Raw genomic sequence first — 24,719 nt, forward strand, 5'->3', positions numbered from 1 at the left:
TCTGCACACTGTTTTATAAAGAGCAGTGTTTTAAGTTACCTACTTAGTGCAGCACTAATGTTCTCATATAGATTTTCTTTTAATTCTAACACCAGCAATTAGGAATCACCTGCTGGCTGCAGGCAGCATGGAGGTCATCCACTGCAATCTCACATGTTTAGAACTGTACAGCGCTGAATGCTCACACGCAGCTCTTCTCCTTGAAAATTGGTCTTTTTTAACACGATTAAGGGTTCCAAAAATCTCCCTCCCCCACCCCACATTTGGAGCCAAACAAATGCACAGGATTGCCATAAAAACACTTTAAATACAGGCTGAATTGCTTCTGGGCCCCTCGGCATGGAGGAAAGGGGCCAAACTTTGCAGAACGGGGATTCTATGCCCCTTTCCCTGTCAGGCAGCAATCACTGCTTCAGCTGTGGAGCAGCTGAAAGATCGCGCTGCTTCTGTTCCACCTGATCCATCACCCACAATATTCTTTGGAGAGATTCCTATTGACTTTAATAGGTGCTGGATCAGGCCCTATTTATGCATGGGGGTAAGGATATGTGAAGAACACCCCACATCTCGCACATACTGGCTGCTGCCAGGTAGCTTCTGGACTAGAGGAACAATTTGCCCCAACAGAATGGAGAGGGTAGTTGAGTACTGGTGTGACCTACACATTTCCTAATCCAAAGGGAAGAAAACATCCTCCTACTGGAGTATGATCGGTAACGACTCCCCTGGCTGAGCTCCATAGCATGAGACCCACATGGCATCAGCAGTTAGTAGCTATTTGCACAGCCAAGGGGTTATGTTGAAGGGTATCCTGCAGCATGAATGTTTTATTTCTGAGTCTCCAAACATACTCCAAACAGCATCTTTAATGTACAGAAGAGCTGAACTACACTTGATTAGGTCTGGGAGCAGTTAGCAATCATACAGTATGCAAAGGGACCGAGAGTATTTCACTAAAGCCACTTAAAACAAGCTGACGCACGTCAGCCAAATAAAGTGCCTTGTTCATCGGATCTAGCCTGTTGTGCAGGGGAAGGTGCAGTGCCATTATTACTGTGGCAAGTCTATTAGATCTCTCTATCCTGGTGCTTATTGCAGCTGAAGTGAGGAAAATTTCTGTAATGAAACCAGGGAAAATTCGTTTCACTGCCAGCCTGGAACTCGGGCCAACTTTGCAGAGGTTCACAACCCTTTCAGCAAAAGTGGTCTGAACTTCCAGGGAGCAAAGCTGAGGTTTTCATGGCTTTGAATCCTGAAATGTGCTTAATTGAGTGTTCAAAACAAAGCTCAGGTGGGCTCCAAACTCACACAAACTGAAAGTAAAAAAAAAAGCCTGCAAAACCTCCTTTGGACCAAAACTGTGAGCTGCCCCTCTTAGGTATTACACACATTTGGGTACAGACCGGTATAAACTGGTCACAAATAAACTGAGGTTGGCAATTAGAAGGAGTTTCTAACCATCAGAGGAGTGAGGTTCTGGAACAGCCTCCGAATAGCAAGGGATGGTGGGGAAGGGATAGCTCAGTGGTTTGAGCATTGGCCTGCTAAACCCAGGGTTGTGAGCTCAATCCTTGAGGGGGCCATTTAGGGATCTGGGGCAAAAATTGGGGATTGTTCCTGCTTTGAGCAGGGGGTTGGACTAGATGACCTCCTGAGGTCCCTTCCAACCCTCATATTCTAGGATTCTAGGAGAATGGGATTATATGCAGGGGACTGGACTAATGACCCAGGAGATACCTTCCAGTCTATGTTCCTCTTCTTGTCTGGTATCAGCTGATATGTGTGATTTCTCCTGCTTGGTAACTCCATGCCCCAGAACCATTGTTTTTGCAGTAACACATGTGAACTCTATCACATTACTTTGTTACAGGGTGGAATATTGCTCGTTGCTCTGAGGACCCAATCATGTAACTTCTAGGTGGTATAGGGCCCAGCTATGGGTAGGCTGTATCATTGTGGCTGAATTTCTTTAGTATGTCAGATCATGTATACGATTTTAACAGTAGACTCCTCACATTTTGTTCTTATTATGTGATAAAAGCTTCTATCTTTGAATAAAAGAAGGAAGCCGGCATTGCACAGCAGATGCACTTTTTCTCACTCATAGCTGCAAGACAGTCCGATCAGTTTAGGTGTCAAATGGAAGTGATAGCCACCCAAATGTTGGGCGGCAGCTGATCATGTTCAGAGGCTGGGCAAGAATTTTCTCCTTCGCCACAGAGTCATAGATTTTTAAAGCCAGAAGAGACCATCATGATCATCTAATCTGACCTCCTATATAATGCCGGCCAGAGAATTTCATCAAGTGACTCCGGCATCAAACCCTGTAACATCTAGCACTGCACAATTTGCACATCTGGAAAGAGACCAGATGTAATGACCAGATGTGGTGTGGCACTCATATATTTCCTTACATGTCCCCTCCAGAGAAGTCTAATGGAAGTAGTGGGTTAAAGTGCTGCAAATACGTTTGCACTCAGTGGAGTTACCAGGGTGGAAGCTGGTGCAGAATTTGTCCCACACGCTGCACATTGGTGTGGGGGGAGAGTGGAGTCCCTTCTGGAATAAGCCTGTTAATAATGTCATCATGCCTTGTCTTTCCATACAACTATTATTATTTATTTTAGTCACGCTTACTATGCGCTAGGTGCTTTGCAAGCATTTAAGGATGATCTCTGCTCTGAGAAGCTCACAATCTAAAGAGCTTTAAGATAGACTGAATTGTTTTCATTTCAGATGCCTGTGAAGCTCTGGAAGTTCCCTTACATCTGCTCACTCAGGGTCTGCTTACTCAGTGCCCTCTTGGATGGCCTTAGCCAGGATACATCCACACGTCGGAGCTCCTTCTGTAGCACACCAGTTTGCCCATTTAGGGGGTGTTATACTTGTCTCCAGGTACCAGCTAGCATTTGGTCCGTGAAATGTGGACAAGTGCAAGCTACTGATTTTGTCTAGACTTGCATGCATAGCCCTGAACAGGGAATAAGACGAATCTGTGTCATAGAGTACAATATATATCATGTGCGAAAGTAAGGAAACGATGGTAACATACCTTCATTGACCATCAGATCATAATTACATTACTGTGATTTTATACTGGAGGTGAGGGTGTTTTAGCATTAATATAAAGATTCAGATAATTGGCTGACTAAGTGCCTTCACATTTTCACCACTATTACGCCTTCACTTTTATTAAACAGCACTTACCATATATCAATGAAATATTCAATGGTATTTCATTACTGAACGAATCATTGAAAAAAATCACTGCAATGGAGGTTAACTTTACTTTGGCTTCTTGAAATGACATAGTACTTGCTAGCTAATTAACAGGTATTTTTATGGCCCTCATTTGGCTTAAGGATCAAACTGTCAAAGAATTTGGTACCAGCCCATATGAACTTTTCAGTCCTGCCGCGTGACTGGAACGTGACCGCAAATTGTGTAAAGTTTTAGTATGATCTAAGAGCTGATTTTCAGCTTTGAATGATGAATATAACAATCCCTCGCCTCCACCCCATCCCCCCACCGTTAACCATGTATTTCCATGACAAAGTACTGAGTGGCAATACTCACTTTCCATTGCCTCCCCAAGGAGAGGGGGCCTGGGAGGCTTTTGAAGAGTTCTGCAAGAAACAAAACCAAAAGGTAAATACAGGAGATAATTCTCTGTTGGTTCAGGAGGAGATGCTAGTAGGATTTAAAGCAGATTAATATTGATTACAAGACCTGGTGCTTCCCGTTTTGGCTGCAGGAGCTCCGGTGCATGCAGAATATCTGCCCAACTTTACTATCTCGTAATAAAATAGCTGGTTGGATAATTAGTAGGCTCCAATCAGGAGTGTGAAAGTCACTTGGTAAAAGACTCGACATACCAAAACTCCAGTAGAATCAGATGCAGTTCATAAAGAAGTGGTTTAATTATCCTTATCTAAAATTTATTCTGCAAAGTAAGCTCTTCAAAGGCTTTTCACCTTCAGGAGTATCTGCACGCTTTTCATCAGACAAAGGAAGCTTGGGGGTTTGATGTTTGGAATTAGGGGAACCTATATATTGTAGGTGAATGTGACGCAACATATATACACAACATGAAGGGACGAAAAGAGTCTGATTGTCGGGATATGAATGAAGTCCTTTGCTTTTATAGTGTGTATAAACACATACTTTCCCTACCCATTCTCTCTTTTGTGTTGGTACAGCACCTAACATATAGCAGGTGCTACCACAAGCAAACAAATAATAAAGCCCAGACATTGCGAGCTTTATTCAGATTAGATGGTATCTTATTCAGCAACAATTCCCATTAAGGGTGGTAGAATCAGGGCCTTAGTTATCTAAGATGAGTAACAAGTTGCCTCTCTCTGTAGCGACTGTATATATTGCTTTTCTTGCAAAGATTTCAAAAGGCATTCTGAAAATTCAGTTAAGCTTTACAACACCTCTGTGAAGTGTTTGAATTATTATTATTATTATTATACCCACTTGATTACTTTCATACTCATTTTGCATGTGAGGTCCAAGGTCACAAAGAGAGTAAGTGGTAGCCAGGAAGAAGACCTTATTCTCCTGACTCTTCAACCATAGCTTTCAGAAAATATTGACCAAACTAGATAACACCATCCAGCAGAAAACACTGGTTTGTTTGTGTGGTCTTTGCATTTCCTTAAACATGTCAACACTGAATGGAATGGCTTGGATTAGATGGTGTGTGTAGTGTATAACTGTGTGCATGTTCACGCATGTGAAGGAGAGGGATCATTGAAATAATCTGGAAGGTCTTCAAACCATGAAAAAGCAGCTTTGACATTAGCTCTCCTGAATGTCAGGAGAGTGCTGTGGGTTAGAGCTGAGTAGAAAACAGTTTTCCCATCCCATGAGAGTTTTTGAGATTTTGAAAAATGTTCTTGTCCCAAATCAGGATGAAAAGAAAAAAAAAATCTCAAAAAACAATTGAATCGGGTCAATGTTTCGTTTTGTTAATTTTAAAACATGGCATTTTGATTTTGACTTTTTAGTTTTTTAAACATTTTTAAACATATATTAATTTCAATTTCAAGTCAAAAAGCCATTTTGACCTGAAAAACCGAACTTTTTTTGTAAAATATCAAAATGAGACATTCTGACAATACTGAAACTTTTTTTTTCCTTTGTTTTTTAAATAGTAAATTTGTCTAAACGGACCCTGTCTTGCAAGCAGTTTTGGTTTTGATAAATCTGTATTTTCTGATGAAAAAAAGTTCTGTTGAAAAATTCCTGACCTGGTCCCTGTACTGCAGGCTTAGAAGGGTGACCAGATGCCCCGATTTTATAGGGACAGTCACGATATTCGGGACTTTTTCTTATATAGGTGCCTATTATCCCCCACCCCATCCCAATTTTTCACACTTGCTCTCTGGTCACCATAAGACCTAGTGAGTCACCTTCCACATTGAAAAGTGTGCAAAACTTCAATCTGAACAACAGCTCTGTTTAAAGGCCCAACCCATTTAATAAAAGGCTCTGCGCTTCCCCAGCTGCCCTACTGAAAACCTTCGAACCATGCCTTCTTTGTGGCAAAGGTAAAAGACAGAGAGCATCACATAGCAATAGGAAAGTCATATTCTGTTAATATTTCTCTTGCTTAAATGTGAGTCTCCTAGACTTTGAATACAAAGAGAGCCTGAACATGCAATTCACGCACAGTTCAAGCCTGTTCTGAGTGCACATTTACCTAATTTTACACTAGTGCACAGCACCTTCACTAGATGAAGGATGCACAGCACCTTCACTAGGCAGCAGTTCTGCGGAAAAGGACCTAGGGGTGACAGTGGACGAGAAGCTGGATATGAGTCAGCAGTGTGCCCTTGTTGCCAAGAAGGCCAATGGCATTTTGGGATGTATACATAGGGGCATAGCGAGCAGATCGAGGGACGTGATCGTCCCCCTCTATTCGACATTGGTGAGGCCTCATCTGGAGTACTGTGTCCAGTTTTGGGCCCCACACTACAAGAAGGATGTGGATAAATTGGAGAGAGTCCAGCGAAGGGCAACAAAAATGATTAGGGGTCTAGAACACATGACTTATGAGGAGAGGCTGAGGGAGCTGGGATTGTTTAGCCTGCAGAAGAGAAGAATGAGGGGGGATTTGATAGCTGCTTTCAACTACCTGAAAGGGGGTTCCAAAGAGGATGGCTCTAGACTGTTCTCAATGGTAGCAGATGACAGAACGAGGAGTAATGGCTTCAAGTTGCAGTGGGGGAGGTTTAGATTGGATATTAGGAAAAACTTTTTCACTAAGAGGGTGGTAAAACACTGGAATGCGTTGCCTAGGGAGGTGGTGGAATCTCCTTCCTTGGAAGTTTTTAAGGTCAGGCTTGACAAAGCCCTGGCTGGGATGATTTAACTGGGAATTGGTCCTGCTTCAAGCAGGGGGTTGGACTAGATGACCTTCAGGGGTCCCTTCCAACCCTGATATTCTATGATTCTATGATTCTATGATTCTATGAAGTCTCTCTTTTGTTTCAGAGTAACAGCCGTGTTAGTCTGTATTCGCAAAAAGAAAAGGAGTACTTGAGCTTTCGTGAGCATCCGATGAAGTGAGCTGTAGCTCACGAAAGCTCATGCTCAAATAAATTGGTTAGTCTCTAACGTGCCACAAGTACTCCTTTTCTCTCTTTTGTGTCATTCAATCTGAAGCTCTAAAAAAACTACTTCTGAGATTTTTTTAACTGCTTCTCAAAATATGGGCCTGATTCTTATTTACTCTAAATCCACTTTGCTCTAGCAGAGCAAAGGGACCTTAAAATGAGAGTAAATTATATTTACATGCACTTTAAGTTTCCTTTACACAACTAGGGCAGGGTAAAGTGGCCTTTTTGTAAAAGAGAATCAGGCCCAAAGCCTCTTCTTAGAAAGAAATGTTTAAAAAAATAATTGTCTACAGTAAAATATAAACTATCAAAATTTTCCTTCAGAGCCAGGCTATTTTTTCCCCAAGAGACAGTAGCCTAAATTCAACCTGGAATAAGTCTGAAGTAACTGGGAATACATTCCATGGAAGATTCTAGGCCAGTGAACGTGGGGTCTAAGCCCAATAAAGTCAACAGAAAGGCTCCTGATGACTTCAGAGGGCTCAGGATGAGGTGCTGACCAAGGAATAATGCCACTAAAGTTACAGGGAATTGTCAAGTGCAGAAGTGGTGAAAGTCAGATCCGAATCAGGCCAGAATCAGTATGTTGGTCAGAGCATGGCTGTAGGTTTTGACAAGGGTGACCAGATAGCAAGTGTGAAAAATCGGGATGGGGTGGGGGGTAATAGGCCTCTATATAGGAAAAAGCCCCAATTATTGGGACTATCCCTATAAAATCGGGACATCTGGTAACCCTAGTTTTGACACAGGATCAGTTCCATTCCCTCCTTACAAACATCCTGCCCATGTCTCCCATTGCAGAGGTTAAAGGTGGGGCTTATGTGGTGCAATGTGAGTTGTATGAGCCCTCAGTGCTGGGATGAATGTCATTCTGTATCAGCATAAATTAAACAGACTAAAGATTACCTTAAAATATTCCATCAGAGATCTGGAGTACTTCATAGCATGGTCTTTCTTTAGTTTAAACATTCTCAAGTAGAGGAGTGATAAGCATCGGTAGCTGCAGTATTCAGGAAAAGATTGTATTAATTCCATTGCTTAATGAAACCTATAAACTATAAAACAAAAGCTGATCTATATTTTGCAGTCTCTCTTCCAAGGTTAGATTGAGAAACATAAGCAAATGGAGAAAAATAAAAAAAAAATGCACAAAAGCATTAAAATCCTATCTTGATAACAGTATAAATTAGACAAATAAATGTTTAGTCAGCTGCTGAAGAAATCCATTTGTTACCCTTTAATAGTTTAATGGAAAACAAGAATAATGATCTTGTGTAAGCTGCTTAAGTAATTCAGTACTTTTAAACTCCTCTAGGATTTTAGCTGTTTCTACATTGTTGCAATGGGACTCACCATAAAACTGCTAGTTTCTTGTCTCCTTCTGTGGCAGATGAGCCTGTGAAATTCTTGAGTCTCATTGCATACCTTGTAAGAAAGGTGAGGAGAAGAGGAAATTGGGCATTAAGATGCTTCGAGGAAAATTGGTAACACTCTGAGAAATAACTAGATCTGCTTCTAAAACTACAATAAATAATGACCACAATGTTTCACAGTAATGGGATGAGTGTAATATTCAACAGAAAGCAACACTTAAAATTTGGAGGACTAAAGTAAATCATCAGCCCATTTTCTGGGCCAATGAGGTGAATTATTTTGGAGTGTGTTAATGCTGCCAAGATAACATTACAGCCAGCACTCTGGGGTGACAAGCACTGTATTAGTTTGCAATGAGTGCTGGCCAAAAACATAAGGTCTCAGTCCTGTTTGCACTGAAGAGGAAAATAATATACAGCTAGGTTTTACATTTAATAGTGTGGGGTTTGAATAACACCTTCCATTCCCACTCATAAATGCCTCTGCAACGTCTTTAAAATATTTATATATGAAGTGGTATTAAATAAAGGAAAGGTCATGTTCACAGCTTTTTAAGTTCTTAGCCCCATTAATTTATGATGCTTGTATATTTTGTCTTTCCTTTCTATTTAATTGGTGCTGTCCAACATTTGGGTGATAAAAGGTTGAGCATTCCCCCCACCCCTCTTTTTTTAAAGTTGCTTTAACGGAGTACACGCCATTCCATGCATTTAGTCTCTTGAAAATCAATTCATCGCATAAAGTCATTGTTCTGAGCCTTAATGCAATTTCACAGGTACTTGTGTTAGAATAAGTAATAGGGTTCAGTGTTGCGTAAGAAAGTTTTAAGGTATCCAGGCAGTCTTGATGAGTTCTCATTTACAAGGAGGTAATGGAGTAGCAGGCTGCACTGCTCTCCTGTGCTGACACCCCTGTCATCACGTCCCCTTATGCTCTTCTAGCAAGGCACCCTTTAGCTCCTTAGCATTCTGTCTTCCATGCTCTTTGTTATTGCTCCAGTCACACTGAATGAACGTGGTCAAATGCAGAGATGTGTTTCTCTTCAGGATTTGCAGCGTTAAGTTAGGGATTTTAGTGTTACAATTAGTCTATACACCTCTGAGAGTCAGATCTCTGACATTTTGAGTCACTGTGATGCTCCGCTTGTTTTCGCAAATAAATGACTGCTGCAGATACCCACATCTCAGAGCAGTTAAAATGACTGGAATAGATAGAACAAGGGTCTGCCTGTAGAGAGCATGATGATGGGGAAAAGTAACGTAAATCTCTTCTAAATAGTATCCAACTGTAAAAATCTATGCTGAAGTTACATTAAGGACCACTTTTTTAAAAAAGGCACACATACAGTTTCACACCTAATTTGCACCATTCTCCACTGTGGCATATGCAAATCATGTATTTGCATGTGCAAGTGACCATGCTTGCAGTTAGGGTAACTTTGTGTGCAAATGAGGCTCAACTGCTGCATGCGCAATTTTGCACATGTAGTTTTGAAAATCAGGCCCTGTGCGGCTTACTTAAACCCACATTATACTGTTAAATCATCAATGCTCACTGCTCCAGGATTCCCCAACTCTCTTATTTTGTGAAGAATCATACTGTGTGAATCTCTTAGAGTTCTGGTGAGTCATGAGCAGATGAACAGGGGTTTACTTTTCTGACTTGTGGAACCATTTGTCATTCATAGCTTCATAGATTTGAAGGCCAAAAGGGACTGTTTTGTCATCTAATCTGATCTCCCGCCTGGCACAGGCAACAGAAATAGAATTTCATCAAAGGATTCATGATCACCCCCAATCATCACAGGGGTGGTGTTGCTTTAAAAGTGTATATGAACACAACACACACCAGTGGCCCTAAGAGTCTCCTCTTTCTTATGGGAGGGATGTCAGGATGCATCCCAGAATCTGGAAAGGGTGAAGAGTAAAATTCCTAGTCTATGAAGTCAACTGTGGACATCGGCATGGAGATCTAATTTACTTGCACAGAACACAGGTTCTGATCCTGCACTATTAAAGTCAATGGGGGCTTTGCCATTGCCTTCAACATGCACAGGACAAATCCTTAGACACTAGGGTGAAGCGTGCTACAGAAAACCCTAAGATAGTTAGATAGAACCACTCAGCTTTGCTCCACACTCCTCCAAAACATGCAGGCTACTTATCAACAATTATAATACTTCAGACATAGCACGTTTCATCACTAGATCTCAAAGTGCTTTACAAAGGAAGTCAGTAAGATTACTGTCATTTTACAGATGGGCAACTGAACAGATTTGCCCAAGGCCACCCAGCAGGCTAGTGGCAGAGCCAGGAATACAACCCAGCTCTCCTGAATCCCAGCCCAGGGCTCTCTCCGTTAGGCCACGCGCCCTCCCTGACATACCACTCTCATGCCATTTGAAGACAAGATATTGCTACTGTTTACTTTTTCACACCGTTTTGTGCTTATAAACTATATTAAGTGACCCACAGTTAAGATGCAGGCACAACGGAATGAAGCGGGGAGACTGGTATAGCTTTAATTCTTAATTTCACTGTTCTTCAGGGTTTAACACTGACCCTAAATGTTGTGTGAACATCATTTTTGTGGCATAATCTCTTTTATTGTTCTTCTTTTTAACAAGTGTTGTATGTAAATACATATTTTAAAAAATTTAAAAGGCTTATTATTTACCCGAGAGTAACAAGCTTCTTCAGATCTGATATGTTTTATTATGTAAATACCTCCTCATTCAAAATGTAAAACATGCATTTTTTTGGATAGACTCGAATAACTAATCTGACACATTAGAGTCTCTCATATAAACAAGTCCTAGCAAAACAAACATTTGGCCTGATTCTGCTTTTCTTTTCACTGGTGGAAATTAGGAGTAATCCCACTGAAGTTAATGGTGTTATACCAGTGTAAAAATGGTGAGAGCCAGAGGGGAATCAGAGCAAATGGGCAAAATCCTGATTGCTTTAACCACAATTAAATTTAATCCTATGGATTTCAATGGGATTATCTGTGAGTAAAGTGAGCAAAATTTGGCCCCTTAGTTACTCTGTCGAGTAAATTCTATGGAGTCTACCCTTTAGGGCAGCTATAGAAAACAGGCGCTGATTTTCAAATACTAACTCAGGCATTTTAATATTAGGCAAAGGCTCTTATGTTCTGGACTGAAAAATTATGTTTAAAAAAATTAACTCAGTGAATTTCAGTGGCTTTTTATATCCCTTTTTTTTTTAAAAAAAAACCCAACCAACCACTCTCTCTTTGTCTAGATATACACATGCAAAAGTTGCTCTCTGGATGCGACCTTATATACCAAGTTAAAGCCTAGAACAATTTTTTACAGCCAAGTTATAAACCTCTGCAAAAACAAGGTTTAGAATAGAGATCTTGATCGACTCATTTTAATGTTTTGAATTATAAAACTACACCTTTTAAAAGACAAGTGTCATTGCCAAACAGTGAAATTACTATACTTTACTTCCACCCACTACATTTCAATTTTAATTTTATGAATATTGCAAATTATAACACTCACATTATAACCTCTAAAGGGGATAATTTATAAAAGCAGTGTCCATCAATTATAAATTTTCCATGACATTAATAAAATGGCAAGTACTAATTATGATGACTTCTGAGATGAAGATGCCTTGGACAAATCATTAATATGTTGAAATGATATTTTTTAAAACAGAGCAGGTTCTAATTATGACTGAAATGAGATTATGAAAATGATCACAGAAAGGACATTAACCTGATGAGTTCCACAGTTTCTGAGTACATGGTGTATGGAGATTTAGCTTCTAATGGATCTCGCTCCATAGCATTCCCGCACTCAATGAAGGAGAGAGCAGCATCAGCATAATTCACTGCTTTGCCGAACTTCTCCAACTGAAATAGGAAGATGAAACCATCAAGATGATGCTTCAGCTTTTATTTCCAGCTAGATAGAGCACAATGTATACAAAGCAACATTGACATTAAAAATGCATACATTAAAGAATTAAAGCCAGGTCATGTTTTCACCAAGCTGGACAGATAACATAGGGCCAAGTCCTCTGCAAGTGTAAAAGAGTGGAGGTCTGTTGACTTCAATGGAGCTACACCGATTTATCCCAACTGAGGGTGAGACTCAGTACAATCTTTAAAAAAATCCATGTTCCTCCTTTGATATACTAAGGACTTTGTTTGAACGCTAGTATGCAAGAGGTAAGTAACAAATCTGTATGCCACTTGTCAGGAAAATGTGACATTCCATTGTGATTGTTGACCCTCCTCCCACTCCAAAATCTCATCACTTAACTTGCAAATGACACCCTGAAATAGTGTTAAAAAAGTAAAAAAATATAGCACTGCTAAATATTTTATTTTACTAGAATTTTATAGCAAAAAGGTTTTTAGCCCTGATAATGGTTGTGATTAAACTGACTTAGACATACTGATTTCTTTTTTATGTGTAATGAATATTATAGATGACACTTTTATAGTAAGTATTTTATAATAGTATTTAACATTTTCAATTTCTGATAGGTGGATGTAAGACTTTCACTAATATGGCATTTAATGTAAAAGAATCAATAAAGCTGAAGTCTTCCAAAATGTCTTTGTATGTCTCTATCAAAATATTTCCAATGCACCTGCACACATTTTCTGTTCACAAAATGGCAGCTGCTTATAACAATAGATTAAAGTCGAGCTTTATAATGGCATATTTTAGTCTGCTGCTACCATTTAGTAGCTCTCCTCACAAGACACATTCCACGCTCTCTATTTTCATGGGGCGTTATCATGTAGATTTCTACCCTATTGTTCTAATTGCACAAAATTCAGCCTGGCAACAAAAGCTTGTTTTGTGTGTGCTTATGTGACAGATGCCCTCTTGGCTGACACAATGGGGAATGAACCAGGGATCTCCAGAGTTAATAGAATGAGCTGCTACAGCTTAAGGCTTTGTAAGTATTCCTTTTCTTTTTGCGGATACAGACTAACACGGCTGCTACTCTGAAACCTGTCATAGCTGCAGACTGTAACAACGCATATCCTCTGTAGATTGGCACAGCGGGGGACATGTAACACCTTCACCACTGGGTAACACTTATTCTACAGTACCCTCTGAACAGTCAGAAGGGAATGCAGACCTCATCTCATTCTTCTCTCTTTTCCACCAATCACTGCCCTTGTTTTACCCGAGGCAAAACCTTGTTTCAGGTGTTCTTTGGAAGCTAGTTTTCTATATAATACAGAAAATTAATGTAGCTTTAAGCTGACTTAGCAAAGGCACATCCTCTTAATCAATGGCGATAAAGCCATGGGACCTAATTCTGCTCTCACAAACAGCCATGTAAATCCAGGGTAATTCCAATGAAGTCAATAACATTTCTCTAGTTTATTGATGGTGCAAAGGAGAGCACAATTAGGCCCATTATCTCGGGCATGTTGTATGCTGTATGTAGTCATTTGTTCTGATGACAGTGTGCCTAATCATAAATGAGTGGATCCCTTGCCCCTCTTCCAGGCAATGACGGGTTCACATTGGGCCATTGCAGAATATTTCAAGCGCCCTCACTTTTGCCAGAAGTCCCTTCTCTGTACAAGCACAGCAGCATCGCTTCCACATCTTGTTAACATTTCCTGACACTTGCAGGGGTCACACACATTATCTTCCCAAGCGCAACACCACATCTTTCAATTTGGCGTGCTTCATTGTGTCAGCACAAAGTAACCAGAAGCAATTGTTTCCATAAGACAATTAATGCCACGGGACTGTACGATAAACGAGTTACTTGGAGAAATACGTGTGCAACCGCATTTGACGAAAAAATGAAAAAAGATCTAAATAGTGGAAAGAAAAGGCAGATACACAGTTCATGGGCATTTGTGGCTGCTAATAACTTATACCACAGCAGCTGGCCTGGCATTCTGATCAGAGCATTGGGGGTGTCAAACTACATGTGACATGAAAGGCCTGCCTGCGGGCAACAACATGATGTGCCATGCCTTTTCATGTTAGCTCTGCTTGAGAAACACCCCTAATTCTACAAGGCATAGTCAACGGTAAGAAGATGGAAGACAGGTCAACACTATCTTGAGTGAATCAGGCTGTGGAGAAAAGCGGATTGACATAGCATGTTGAGACCATCATGAGCTTGAGTCTGTAAATATTTGCTAGCATAGAGGAGGCAGGTTTATGCCAGAACGATGTGTGTTCTCCTTAAAGGTCAATCAGCTGCAGGAGGTGTTGTCAGTCTGCTTCTGTGAGCCTTCCCTGTGTACAGATGTCAGCATTCTGACTCAACATGTTCTACTGACTCAGTCTTAAGTGATCAGCGTGGGCCACCTTCTGTAAACGGGCACGTCAGGAGGTCTGACTTCTAGCTTAGTGACAATCAGGGGATGTTGCCAAAACCCTGAGCCTGAGCTCTGCAGGAAACATGCTGAACAGCGGCCGTGCCCCTGAATCGGGAAAAGGAGCACGGAGAGCTGACATTGGCAGCTTGATCCCTTCTCTCTCTTCCACATACCCCAAAGCTGCGACATTCCTAAACAATGGGTGCTACATTTTTTTGTCTTTGTTTGGAACCACAGTCATTTGCGATTCCTTACTGTTAAATAAACTGATTCGCAGGAAGAATATTGTTTTCACCCTTAAAATAGATAATTAGTCACCCAAAGACTATTACTTGTCTCTGCATAGAATTTGTAGGGGGAAATTTAGAGGGCAGGCTCAATTTTATTTTATAGTGACCTTACTTAGAGAAATGAGAGAGTTCTATACCACTGTGGGAGCTGCTGCATGGTACCAGCTGCAGCAGACAGGATCCAAATCTCCATTACAATGCAATGGCCGTACTGCTGAGCTGGTCAGGTTAAGGTTGACGGAGCTATAGCCCATCAAAACGAGCAGTTCCATCCAAATCAAAATGCTTTGCCAAATTGTGTTGATTTCGTCAGGATTTTGTTTTGGAAGAAAACTGGAAAAAACTTTTGCCCGTATAAAAATGTCTTTTTTCAACTTTTACAGTATGAAACATTTCATTGTTTTGCTTTGAGATGACTTTCTTTTTAAAAATTTGTATCCCATTATACATCATGTCATATAATACAATTATATCATAATGATTCAGTCGAGCCAGAGTGAATTTCCATTTGGAATTTTCTTTCATGGAGAATTCTGAAATTTTCAGTTTTGAAATCCTTCGGAAAACAAAACTTTTCTCTGCACAGCTCTAGTAGGCCACCTTAATAGGAACAAAAACAACGAGGAGTTCTTGTAGCATACTGAATCTATTTCCCTAAAGTTAAGTATCCTCACACCTTGTTGTCAGCAGTCTAAATGGGCCATCTTGATTATCACTACGAAAATTTTTTTCTCCTGCTGATAACAGCTCATCTTAACTAATTAGCATCTCACAGTTTGTATGGCAACTTCCAATTTATCAGTATGTATATATATATATTTTCTTACTATATGTTCCGTTCTATGCATCCGATGAAGTGGGCTGTAGCCCACGAAAGCGTATGCTCTAATAAATTTGTTAGTCTCTAAGGTGCCACAAGTACTCCTTTTCTTTTTACTTAGAGACTAATAAATTTATTTGGGCATAAGCTTTCGTGGGCTAGAACCCACTACAGTTAGGAACTGTGTTCAGACTTGGGTTTGCTGTGGTCATCTTATATGAAGTCTGATCCAAAATCTACTGAGGTCAATAGAAAGACTCTTTTTGGCTTCAATAGTCTTTGGAGGAAGCCCACAGTGTATAAGTTCACACTGGATGATCCGTTCAGAAACATACAATTTCAGTGCTTGAAAAAAAGGCAGAAAATGAATGGAAACCTACCAGTGCATCCGCTTTGTGCTTTAGCTTCTTAGCCTCTTGCATGTAATAGTCTGCATTGTGAAGCCTAAGGAGACAGAGTTAATTTTTCAGGGCTAAGTTTTCACACTGTTGGACAAACGTTAACCGAGAAGAATGCTGACCATTTATAATATTTGTTTAAATTTATTCTGATACGAATACAAAGCTGCTGAATGTAATGATATGCTTAGTGAACATGTGACTGGTGAGCACAAATGGCTAGCTGTGGAAAAAAGCAGCCCAAAGGGGGCCATTAATGCGTGTCGAATAGAGGAAAAGGTAATATAACTCAAACTGATTAACTCTAACAAGTTTCCATTAGAGAAGCTAAAATAAAAAATTAGGAAAGAATTACCCTAGAATTCAACATTTATAATCTGAAAACATTTGTCAAAAAACTCATAATAAATGATAAAAATTCATTTGTCAAGAGAAAAACTCTATGTAACATCATGTATTGTATATGTATTCTGCCTTTACGTCACAAGTACGGCTCCCATTGTTTTGCCTGTGTGAAGACTGTTGATTCAGACCCCAAGCATATAACTCATATTTAACACAAATGGATTATTACACATCTAGATAAAATCTTACTCCACGTGTTTGGACTGTTTAATACTACATACATGTCATCAAATGTTATTTTAGGTCTTCTTGACTCGGATTTCCCATTGGAGAGTGTAGGCATTGTAGACCAGATGTCTGTTTCTAGATGGCTGGTATCAAGGAGACTGTTTGTTGGTCTACTGTGAGATTCTTCCTCCTACGGAAGAGAATTTTCATTAACTCCTTAAACTTTGACCCAAACTCCTTTATGTGTTTAAAACACTGAAATAAAACAAGAAAAACACATCATTGGCACAGCTTGAGGTTAAAATTCAGATACTTGTTCACATTTTAGGAACTGCACAAATCACCTTGCTTTCCCTTCTGCTACAAACCCACTAGATTAATTAAGCACCGTTATTAGATATTGCTCAGATGCTTGGCCTCATTAACACATGCTTTCAGAAAGGTGTAAAGTCAGCATTGATACCACAGAACCCTGTTCGCTCGAGGCCCTTATTAAAAGTGTTGGGAGGGGAAAGAGATCCCGGAGCATTGGCTGATTATAAGCTAGAGCTACAACATAAACAGTTAGACTAGGCAATTGGAACTCGTTTGTGAACTCTGTTTATAATCAGATGAACTAAATTACAGATTAAGCAATGAACTACGGAAAAGCCCTATAATACCTTTTAGTGGGTGAATATTTCAGATACCAACTCAGTGGATAAATCAAGCATGTATCTGATGGATGATGTTGGGACTGAGGGAGGAAACAGCCTGGCTGTTTACATAGCACTGTTTATTTGCCGACATATGCAGTTCATTTTGGCATTGATTTTGGTGGAAGGCATGTGTACTGCTCTCGCAGTTTGAAGTAAAGTGACATGATGATAGAAAGCAATAGGGACAAGTGAATAAGGTAAAGTAAATTGTCAGTTACATTCTAATGCAACTTGCATGTTTTCATTTTACAATACTAGGTTGGCAACCTTTCATGACATGGGAAATTGTGAAAAATGGGGCCAAACACACCCATTTCTGCAATGGTCAAAAGGCAATGGAAGCAAACAAGAAAATCTTGCATTACGGTAACTCCATAATTAGGGGTCCTTTCTAAAATGGTCTTAAAATTAAGGATAAATTGCCATTTTTCTTTAAAAGTAGGTGTCCAATTGCTGTGAAATTTCATACCACGTTAATTTTCATGCCCCTTGAATTTTCTAAGCAGTTTTTTTTTTCTTTTCATAGATGTTTAAGAAGAAGCCTTTGAAACTGGCTAAAAAGTTTCCTTTGCAGCTCTACTTTTCACCGTTGACCGATACCTATTAAAAATCCCATTGCCTATCCAGACAAAACTTGGCAGAGAGGAGGCCCCTGAGGAGAACTGCTCAAATGGGAAGATTTTTAAAAGAATGTGGAATTTATGGTCATTTTTAGCTGTTATTCTCATAATAGCTCAAGTTTATGGACTGTGCACACAAACTAACCTGATTGATGGAGGCCAGGTGCATGCAAGCCAGATAGATGGGAGAGTCTGGGAGCACAAAAATCTGATTGATGGGATGTGGGGGTGATGGACACATACAAGCCTCACTGGTTGATGGGGACCAGGTGCACATTAGTGTGACTGGTTCAGAGGAGGAGGACGAGAGGGACTGGGCATGAGCAGGCCTGGTTGGTTGATGCTTAGGGAGTGAGTACATGCAAGCGTGACTATTTGATTGAAAAGGGGGGAATGGGGGAGGGAGGGAGAGAGATTGGTCCACACAAGCCTGATTGATGGGGTCCAATGCAGGCAAACCTGATTGATGGTAAGTTCAAACCTGATTGGGCGTACATAAAACCTTCCTCAGGAGGAGCTATGCTTTTCTGTCAGATTTTATCTTACAGCAGAGAAGGCCTCATGTGCAGCTGCTGATGGATAAAAAATATTCTCCTGTTGCACTTCTAATGTCCCCAAATCCCCTCCCCTCACCCCTCATTCAATGCCTGCCCCTAATTAAGCATGACAAGAAACCAAGGGAGTTCCCACACAAAAGACTTTGTTGTGAAGTGTGAAGCACTGCTACTCATAGAACATGCCTGACACAAAAGCAAGGAGATTGGAAGTGAGGCCACCTAGCAGCACATAACATCTTCTCTTTCACTCACAACCATCCACCCCTTGTGATGTCAGCTACCTTATACCACGGAACATGAATGGCAACCGCCGCTGTACCCTCCAGAGGGATGCCAGCCTCGCATCACTCCTTCTGCACACGCTCCTTTACCTACCTATCTTCTCCTGCCACAGTCAACTCCTACGCCAAACATCAACAACTGCCAGTATTGGGGGATAGAGTAATCTGGTAGAAGGGTGTACCCATACAGGCGACAGCAGGGCAGAGTTCAGATTCAGAGGGGTAGCAGTGTTAGTCTGTATCCACAAAAACAACGAGGAATCCGGTGGCACCTTAAAGACTAGCAGATTTATCTGGGCATAAGCTTTTGTGGGTAAAAAAACACTTCTTCAGATGCAAACCACTTCCTCAGAAGGAGTTCAGATTGTGTCACATGGTCTGTAGTTTACTGGGAAAGCGTATGCGTGGGGGTGGAGGATGAGAGGGTCTGTAAAGTTAGGAACTTAACTTGTTATTTCTTTACTATTGTGGGTTTGTGTCCGGCATTTAGTGGATGTAACAACCCTAACTACTCCACAACAGAGAGTTTTGTGTATTATGTAGGTATCCCAGTCAGAAAGGACTTGAGTTGGCAGAAACCGAATCAAAGCAAATAAAGGGAAGGAGGAAAGCAGATGAAGGCCGATGAGAAAAAAAGCAAATCAGGAGGCAGCTTGTGGTAGAAATGCAGGTGCTCAGATAGTTGGTTCGTGAGTGTGGTACACACAGGCAATTTTTCATTGGGTTTTTACTGGGCGGTCAGTTCAATCTGCAATGCTTAGTTTAGCCCCAGTGCTTAATTACCAGTTGAGAATTTGGGGATATTCGTCATAAGAAATATGCAAACATTATAGAAAATTCGTCAAAGAAGATTTTTTTTCTTTACGTGTGTGGTTAAAACTACACAGGCAGGAGGAGTAATTGCAGATACTCCGCTGCTGTAAATCTAGCCTATAAAGCTGAGGGACCAGGTGTTCTAGTCAGTTACACACGATGTCAAATGGATGCTTAATGCCGATCTAAAAATGGAACTTGCAAGAGAGCTTGTGTACTGCTCTCAAACGCTCCACGCCTAGCTGCTCTTCAGTGGGGCTACAGAAGGATTTAAACAGACATTAAAAAAAAGAGAGAATCAAACAGAATAAAGCCTAGTTACTTTTGTTTTATCATGTTCACTTTCAGCAGCTCCGACCAGTTACTTACACAGATTCCTTTGGGGTTCGAAGAGGATTTGTTCTCATTCTTTCCGAATTTAGACGAAGAGGAAGAGCTGCCGGTCTGCAAGGAGTTTGTGATGCTGTTCTCTTGGCTGAAGGAGCTGTTGTCACTGCTGTGACGCCTGTGTGCTGGCTCATCCAGCAGCGGGGATAACGGAGGAGGGAATGACTTCTCTTCTCTTTTCTTAGTCACCTTTTTAACTGAACTCCCGCTGTGGAGAAACAGACAAGAAGTGGTTGGGTGACAAGCCTTTGGGTATTTTTATATTCTCTACCTTGCCAAACACTTGATATTACCTAACTGGAGGCCAGATTCTGCCCTCATATGACTATGAGTAGCAGGAGGCCAGTGAAGGCATAAAAGCTACTCCTGCCTTCTTTGCCTCTTCAATGACAGCAAAGGCCTTTTGTTTCAGGGGGACTATTTTGTCTGATTGTGTTAATACTGTTGTGGACACTTTAAACACTATATTGAGTCAGTCATCATCACAGAAGGCATAGGGGCCTTGATCCCCCAAAGCACTTAAGCAGATGCTTAACTTTATACATAGGAGTAGCCCTATTTGAGGTTAAAGGGACTATTCTCATGCGTAAAGATAAAAATTTTAAATGCATTGCTGGACTGGGGCCCATATGCCTGCTCTTAGCAAATATCCATCATACAGTACAGCATGTGAACGAACAAAATGGTTGTAACAGCCACCAAATAATAACCAGAACAATAACATGACATTAGTTCACCTGACAAGTAAAACGGATGTGACCCACTACAGAAAATGTTTTAGAGCAGCTGGCAAAAGCTCTTGAGCGAATACCAGTTAATGAATGAACTTGGTTTGGAAAATAACTATGTCTTTAACATGAAAGCTGACACGATGCTATGGCTGACTGCCTGTTTTGTATAGAAGAATGGTCACTAGTGTAAAAACTGCAGCTATGTAAACCCCCCTGACTGTTTAACATGTTCATTTGGTCATGGATTTTTATTTTAGTTATTGTACTAGTCCAGTCTATGAAGATTACTTGAATTTTAATCTTTTCTTAGACAACTAATATTGCACTACAAAGTCATTTACTTTTCATCATTATTGAGTAAAATTTTCAATAGCAAATTAAGTTAACAAAAATTTATGTATCCCTCTTAGTCAATTTCAGTAAGTGTCAGGAATTATAGATTTACAATACCTCAAAGCAGCAAATCAGAGAGGAACAAGCAATGCAAGCTGCCTAATTCGTCAATCTGGTGATACTCAACACCATCCTCTTTATTCCAGCCTGGCTGTATTCCACAATGTTACCAATTTTAATGATAATTGTGTCTATTTCAATCATTTTCTAATTGTGGCTTTTGTGTCAATTTTAATAATATGGACGTGTATTAATATTCCCGAAACCTTAGCAGACTATAATCAAACAAAAACCCGATACACTGTACTGTCATTGCCACTCAGACTCATTTTCAATACGATTAATATGTGGCTAAAACTATCCTGTTTAAAGCTCTTCATTATATGAAAGCTCTTCAGAACAAGGGACCTTCACCAGCATCGCCTGTCTATGGCGGTACCATAGGAAGGTTACGGATACTGATTGCACAGCAGACTGTTTTACTCAGAAACCAGGTTGGGCAGCTGAAAAAGACCAAATGAAAACCGCTGTGTACCAGGCAGCGGAGGGAACTGCCAGGGAAGGTTGGGGAAGATTTGCCATTTTCAGAAAATTCTCATTCAAAGCCTTCCTTGCATCCCGCCGATCTCCAAAATGCATTGTGGAGCTCATGTGAATTACCACAGTCCTAGGTTATAGCAACACTCAGACACACGTTTGTTATCTCATTGTGCAGTTGGGAAACCAGACACAGGAAGGCCACACAGTGAGACCAAGTTAGTGGCAGAGCTGGGAGCAGGACACTCACACCTCCTGATTCTTAGACCAGCGTCGTATCCATTGGACCATACTGTGAGTGAAGAGATAGACTGGCGGCTCTGGCCTAGCCCAAGATCCATCCATCCATGTGTGTGCCCGCACCAGTAGGGTACTGGAAGGTAGGTGGGAAATGGAGTCCACTTGTGAAAGAAAAGTTAGGGTAGAGTCTGTGATCCTGTCCCCACATTGGAAAGTCTGAGGGGCTCTTCTTCTCCCCAATAAACATTTTGTTGGAGAAAAGGGAGATTGGGTCTGATGGGCCCACTTCAAAAGTTTTTGCAGAAAGACTGAAGGTCAATCAATCCCCCACTTTAGGACCTAATCCAGCCCCTGCTTTAGGATGTCAAGGTTGCTCAGAGCCTCCCTTGATAGTTTCGTAATCCAGCTTTTGGAATTCAGGCTATGTGGACTCTATGACCTTTGGAAGGGGGCAATCTTAGGCAGCCACACAACAACCTTGCTAACATTACCCAGTTGCTGCTACTAAGGGGGAAGTAAATGACATCTAGAATAGGCTCAGCGTTGGTGGTTGTGTAGCTGGAAAAGGCAGCAGCTGCCAGGACAGCTGTCTATTCTCTTGCCTAGCGTTCTTATATATTTCAGAGAGCTGGCCTCCATTTTTGGGGCACTGCCTTCAATTTTGCACCCACACTTCAGCTCAAACCTCAGTTACAGGTGCAGCTACTCAGATTTGGCATACAAATCATTCCGTGGGAGGCGGGGCCTCAACCTAGCCACCCCAAAAATACTCCTCTGTGTGTGTGCGTGAGTGAGAGTGAGTGTGTATACACACTCACACACACACACGGGGATATTTAACTATATCTATATATAAAAATTAAAACAGCAAAAGCCCTTTGACTGTTTCAGCCCCAGCTGCAGTTATTCATTTTCTTAGTTGCCCTTTCAAGCCAAACAGGGTTTCAGAGAAATTAAACTGATAGCTTTTGTAGCAGTGTTGTCTACTTCAGACTCATGATGTTAACAATAACCTCTGTGAAATCAATTGTTACCAGTAGTTAACTGGACTGTAACTTTGCTTTGGGTTGTTAATGAGCTAACAAACTGGTCTTTCATTGCAGTAATCACTAATTTTGAATGAATTTATTGCAATAAACACCTGGACTCAATGATTTAATTTGCTGACATGATTATTCGTTAAATTATATTTATAATCAAGAGAGAAACATAAAAATGCATGAAAAAAATACAAGCAGAACTGATGGTCTTGTGGCTGCAGGGTTTAATCTTTGTGTCAGAGAAGGCCAATTATCAAGGAATGAGAAATCTCCCTGTCTGTTTTTTTTCAGTCTTGTTTATTGTAGGGTATGAAGCAAGCCACAAGGGAGCCTGTGTATGAAGGATGAAGAATTTTCATCTACTCTCGAATTTCAAGAGGCCATTCTTTACCCTTACTTTATCCACTCATTGTAGTCTGCTATAGTATCTCTGGCCCATTAGTGAGACAAAGCCATTGTCTATGCCAATCACTTGGCTTTACCTTCCTTCCACTCTCCCTGTCCCCAAAGAAATGCTTCACACTGATGGTGTATCTAATCTTCTGCAGGGGGTTAGCAGGGAAAGGTCACTCTCACATGAGGTTAGACCATGTGGCAGCAACTGAATGAAGCTGAAGTCTTTGTCCCAGATGTACTAGGATAGTTTTATTGTGAACAACACTATAATGAAAGCTGTCGTGACTACCCAAGGGACCAGCAAATCTATGTTGCCTAGTACAGGTGCATCTTTAACGAAAGGTCAAACAAACCTATACTGAAAATCTTAGAAATACTCTAAAATGACTGCTTAAGACAGACTCTTGTCTGCTCGCTGTTGTGCATGTTTGGGCTGTATGGGCTTAATTTGAAAACCAGAACCCCATATCTGCAAATAACTGATGGTGTTGTTACACATGTGCAAATGCTGGCAAGGAGCTGTCTAATAACTGGACTGTGCCCGCAAATTAGGTAGCCAGACATTAATTGCCATCACCTGCATGTGCTATTAATTACACCTGCAAAATTGGTCTTGCAAGTAAATACCTGTATTAACAAAGATAATAAAATAATAACAAAAATAAAATTGCTCGTGCAAAATGGTTGGCTGATCTATTAAATTAAAAAAAAGCTCTGTATGCTTAGTGTCCAAAGCAATCTCTGGAAAACAGACATTTAGGTCAACTTGAAATCCTATACTCTTGGAATACAATACTTAATTTCTGAACCACTAAATACTCTCTCCTCTCTGCTTCTGTTATCCTGTGGACTTAATAAGGAAAGATTGTACAAAAATGTTATTTGTCTGCCCTAAAATGAAAAACCAAGATGGAGTTAATACAATTTTCATCAAATATGTATAAAATTAATGCATCCAATCCTCCCTAACTTACAAACTTTACAATTCACAGTAAAAAAAAAAAAATTAAAAAAATGGTGGTCTCCTCCCATTTTTCAGAAAGATTTAGTATCCTAGGGAATGACCCTAAACCCACAAGTGAACGGAAAGACTCCCATTGACTTCAAGCCCCTAGTGTAATATGGAGGTTTCATGTTACTAAAAATACATTCGCTAGCACGTTATGACATATTAGAAATAATTAAAATTGAACTGCAATTATTAAAATAATTATATATAGTATATCTTGGTTCAGATCTGGGAAAAGGCAAACACTCAGGATTATGTATAAGAATATACAAGCACATGGATGCCTAATTGTTTATGCAATTACTATGGCTGCATAATGAAAATGGGGTATTTGTGTGTGCAAGTGGTTATTAGGTGCATAACTGACAATCTGAGCATGCCAATACCCAGTTTACTTGTGCAATTATGGAAACAGCATGTGCAAATTAGGCATTTAATTTCCAAAACATTGATGCATGTGGCTTTCTAAAAACCTGTCTTTGTGATATGGTCTCCTTGCTTGTTCTCTTGTTTCTGTTCACTGACGGCCAGGTTTAAAGGTAATTAGTTACTTTTGAAAATCCTAGTAGGCACCTATTGCATTGCTAG

General features: G+C 40.4%; 1 protein-coding gene across 3 annotated transcripts in view; it reads right to left on the reverse strand.

The window, feature by feature from the left end:
* AFF2 (ALF transcription elongation factor 2) overlaps positions 1-24,719 on the reverse strand; it is a 410,708-nt gene that overhangs the window by 15,872 nt on the left and 370,117 nt on the right. For all 3 annotated transcript variants that reach the window (XM_077825719.1, XM_077825718.1, XM_077825720.1), the window contains exons 13-19: positions 19,768-19,993; positions 16,483-16,619; positions 15,839-15,902; positions 11,755-11,891; positions 7,983-8,054; positions 7,536-7,629; positions 3,577-3,626 (exon numbers count right to left, since the gene is read on the reverse strand). In XM_077825719.1, coding sequence (XP_077681845.1) covers positions 3,577-3,626; positions 7,536-7,629; positions 7,983-8,054; positions 11,755-11,891; positions 15,839-15,902; positions 16,483-16,619; positions 19,768-19,993 — 780 coding nt within the window. The remainder of the gene's footprint in view (positions 1-3,576; positions 3,627-7,535; positions 7,630-7,982; positions 8,055-11,754; positions 11,892-15,838; positions 15,903-16,482; positions 16,620-19,767; positions 19,994-24,719) is intronic.

The sequence above is a fragment of the Eretmochelys imbricata genome, chromosome 9 (assembly GCF_965152235.1).
Source record: "Eretmochelys imbricata isolate rEreImb1 chromosome 9, rEreImb1.hap1, whole genome shotgun sequence".
NCBI lineage: Eukaryota > Metazoa > Chordata > Testudines > Cheloniidae > Eretmochelys > Eretmochelys imbricata.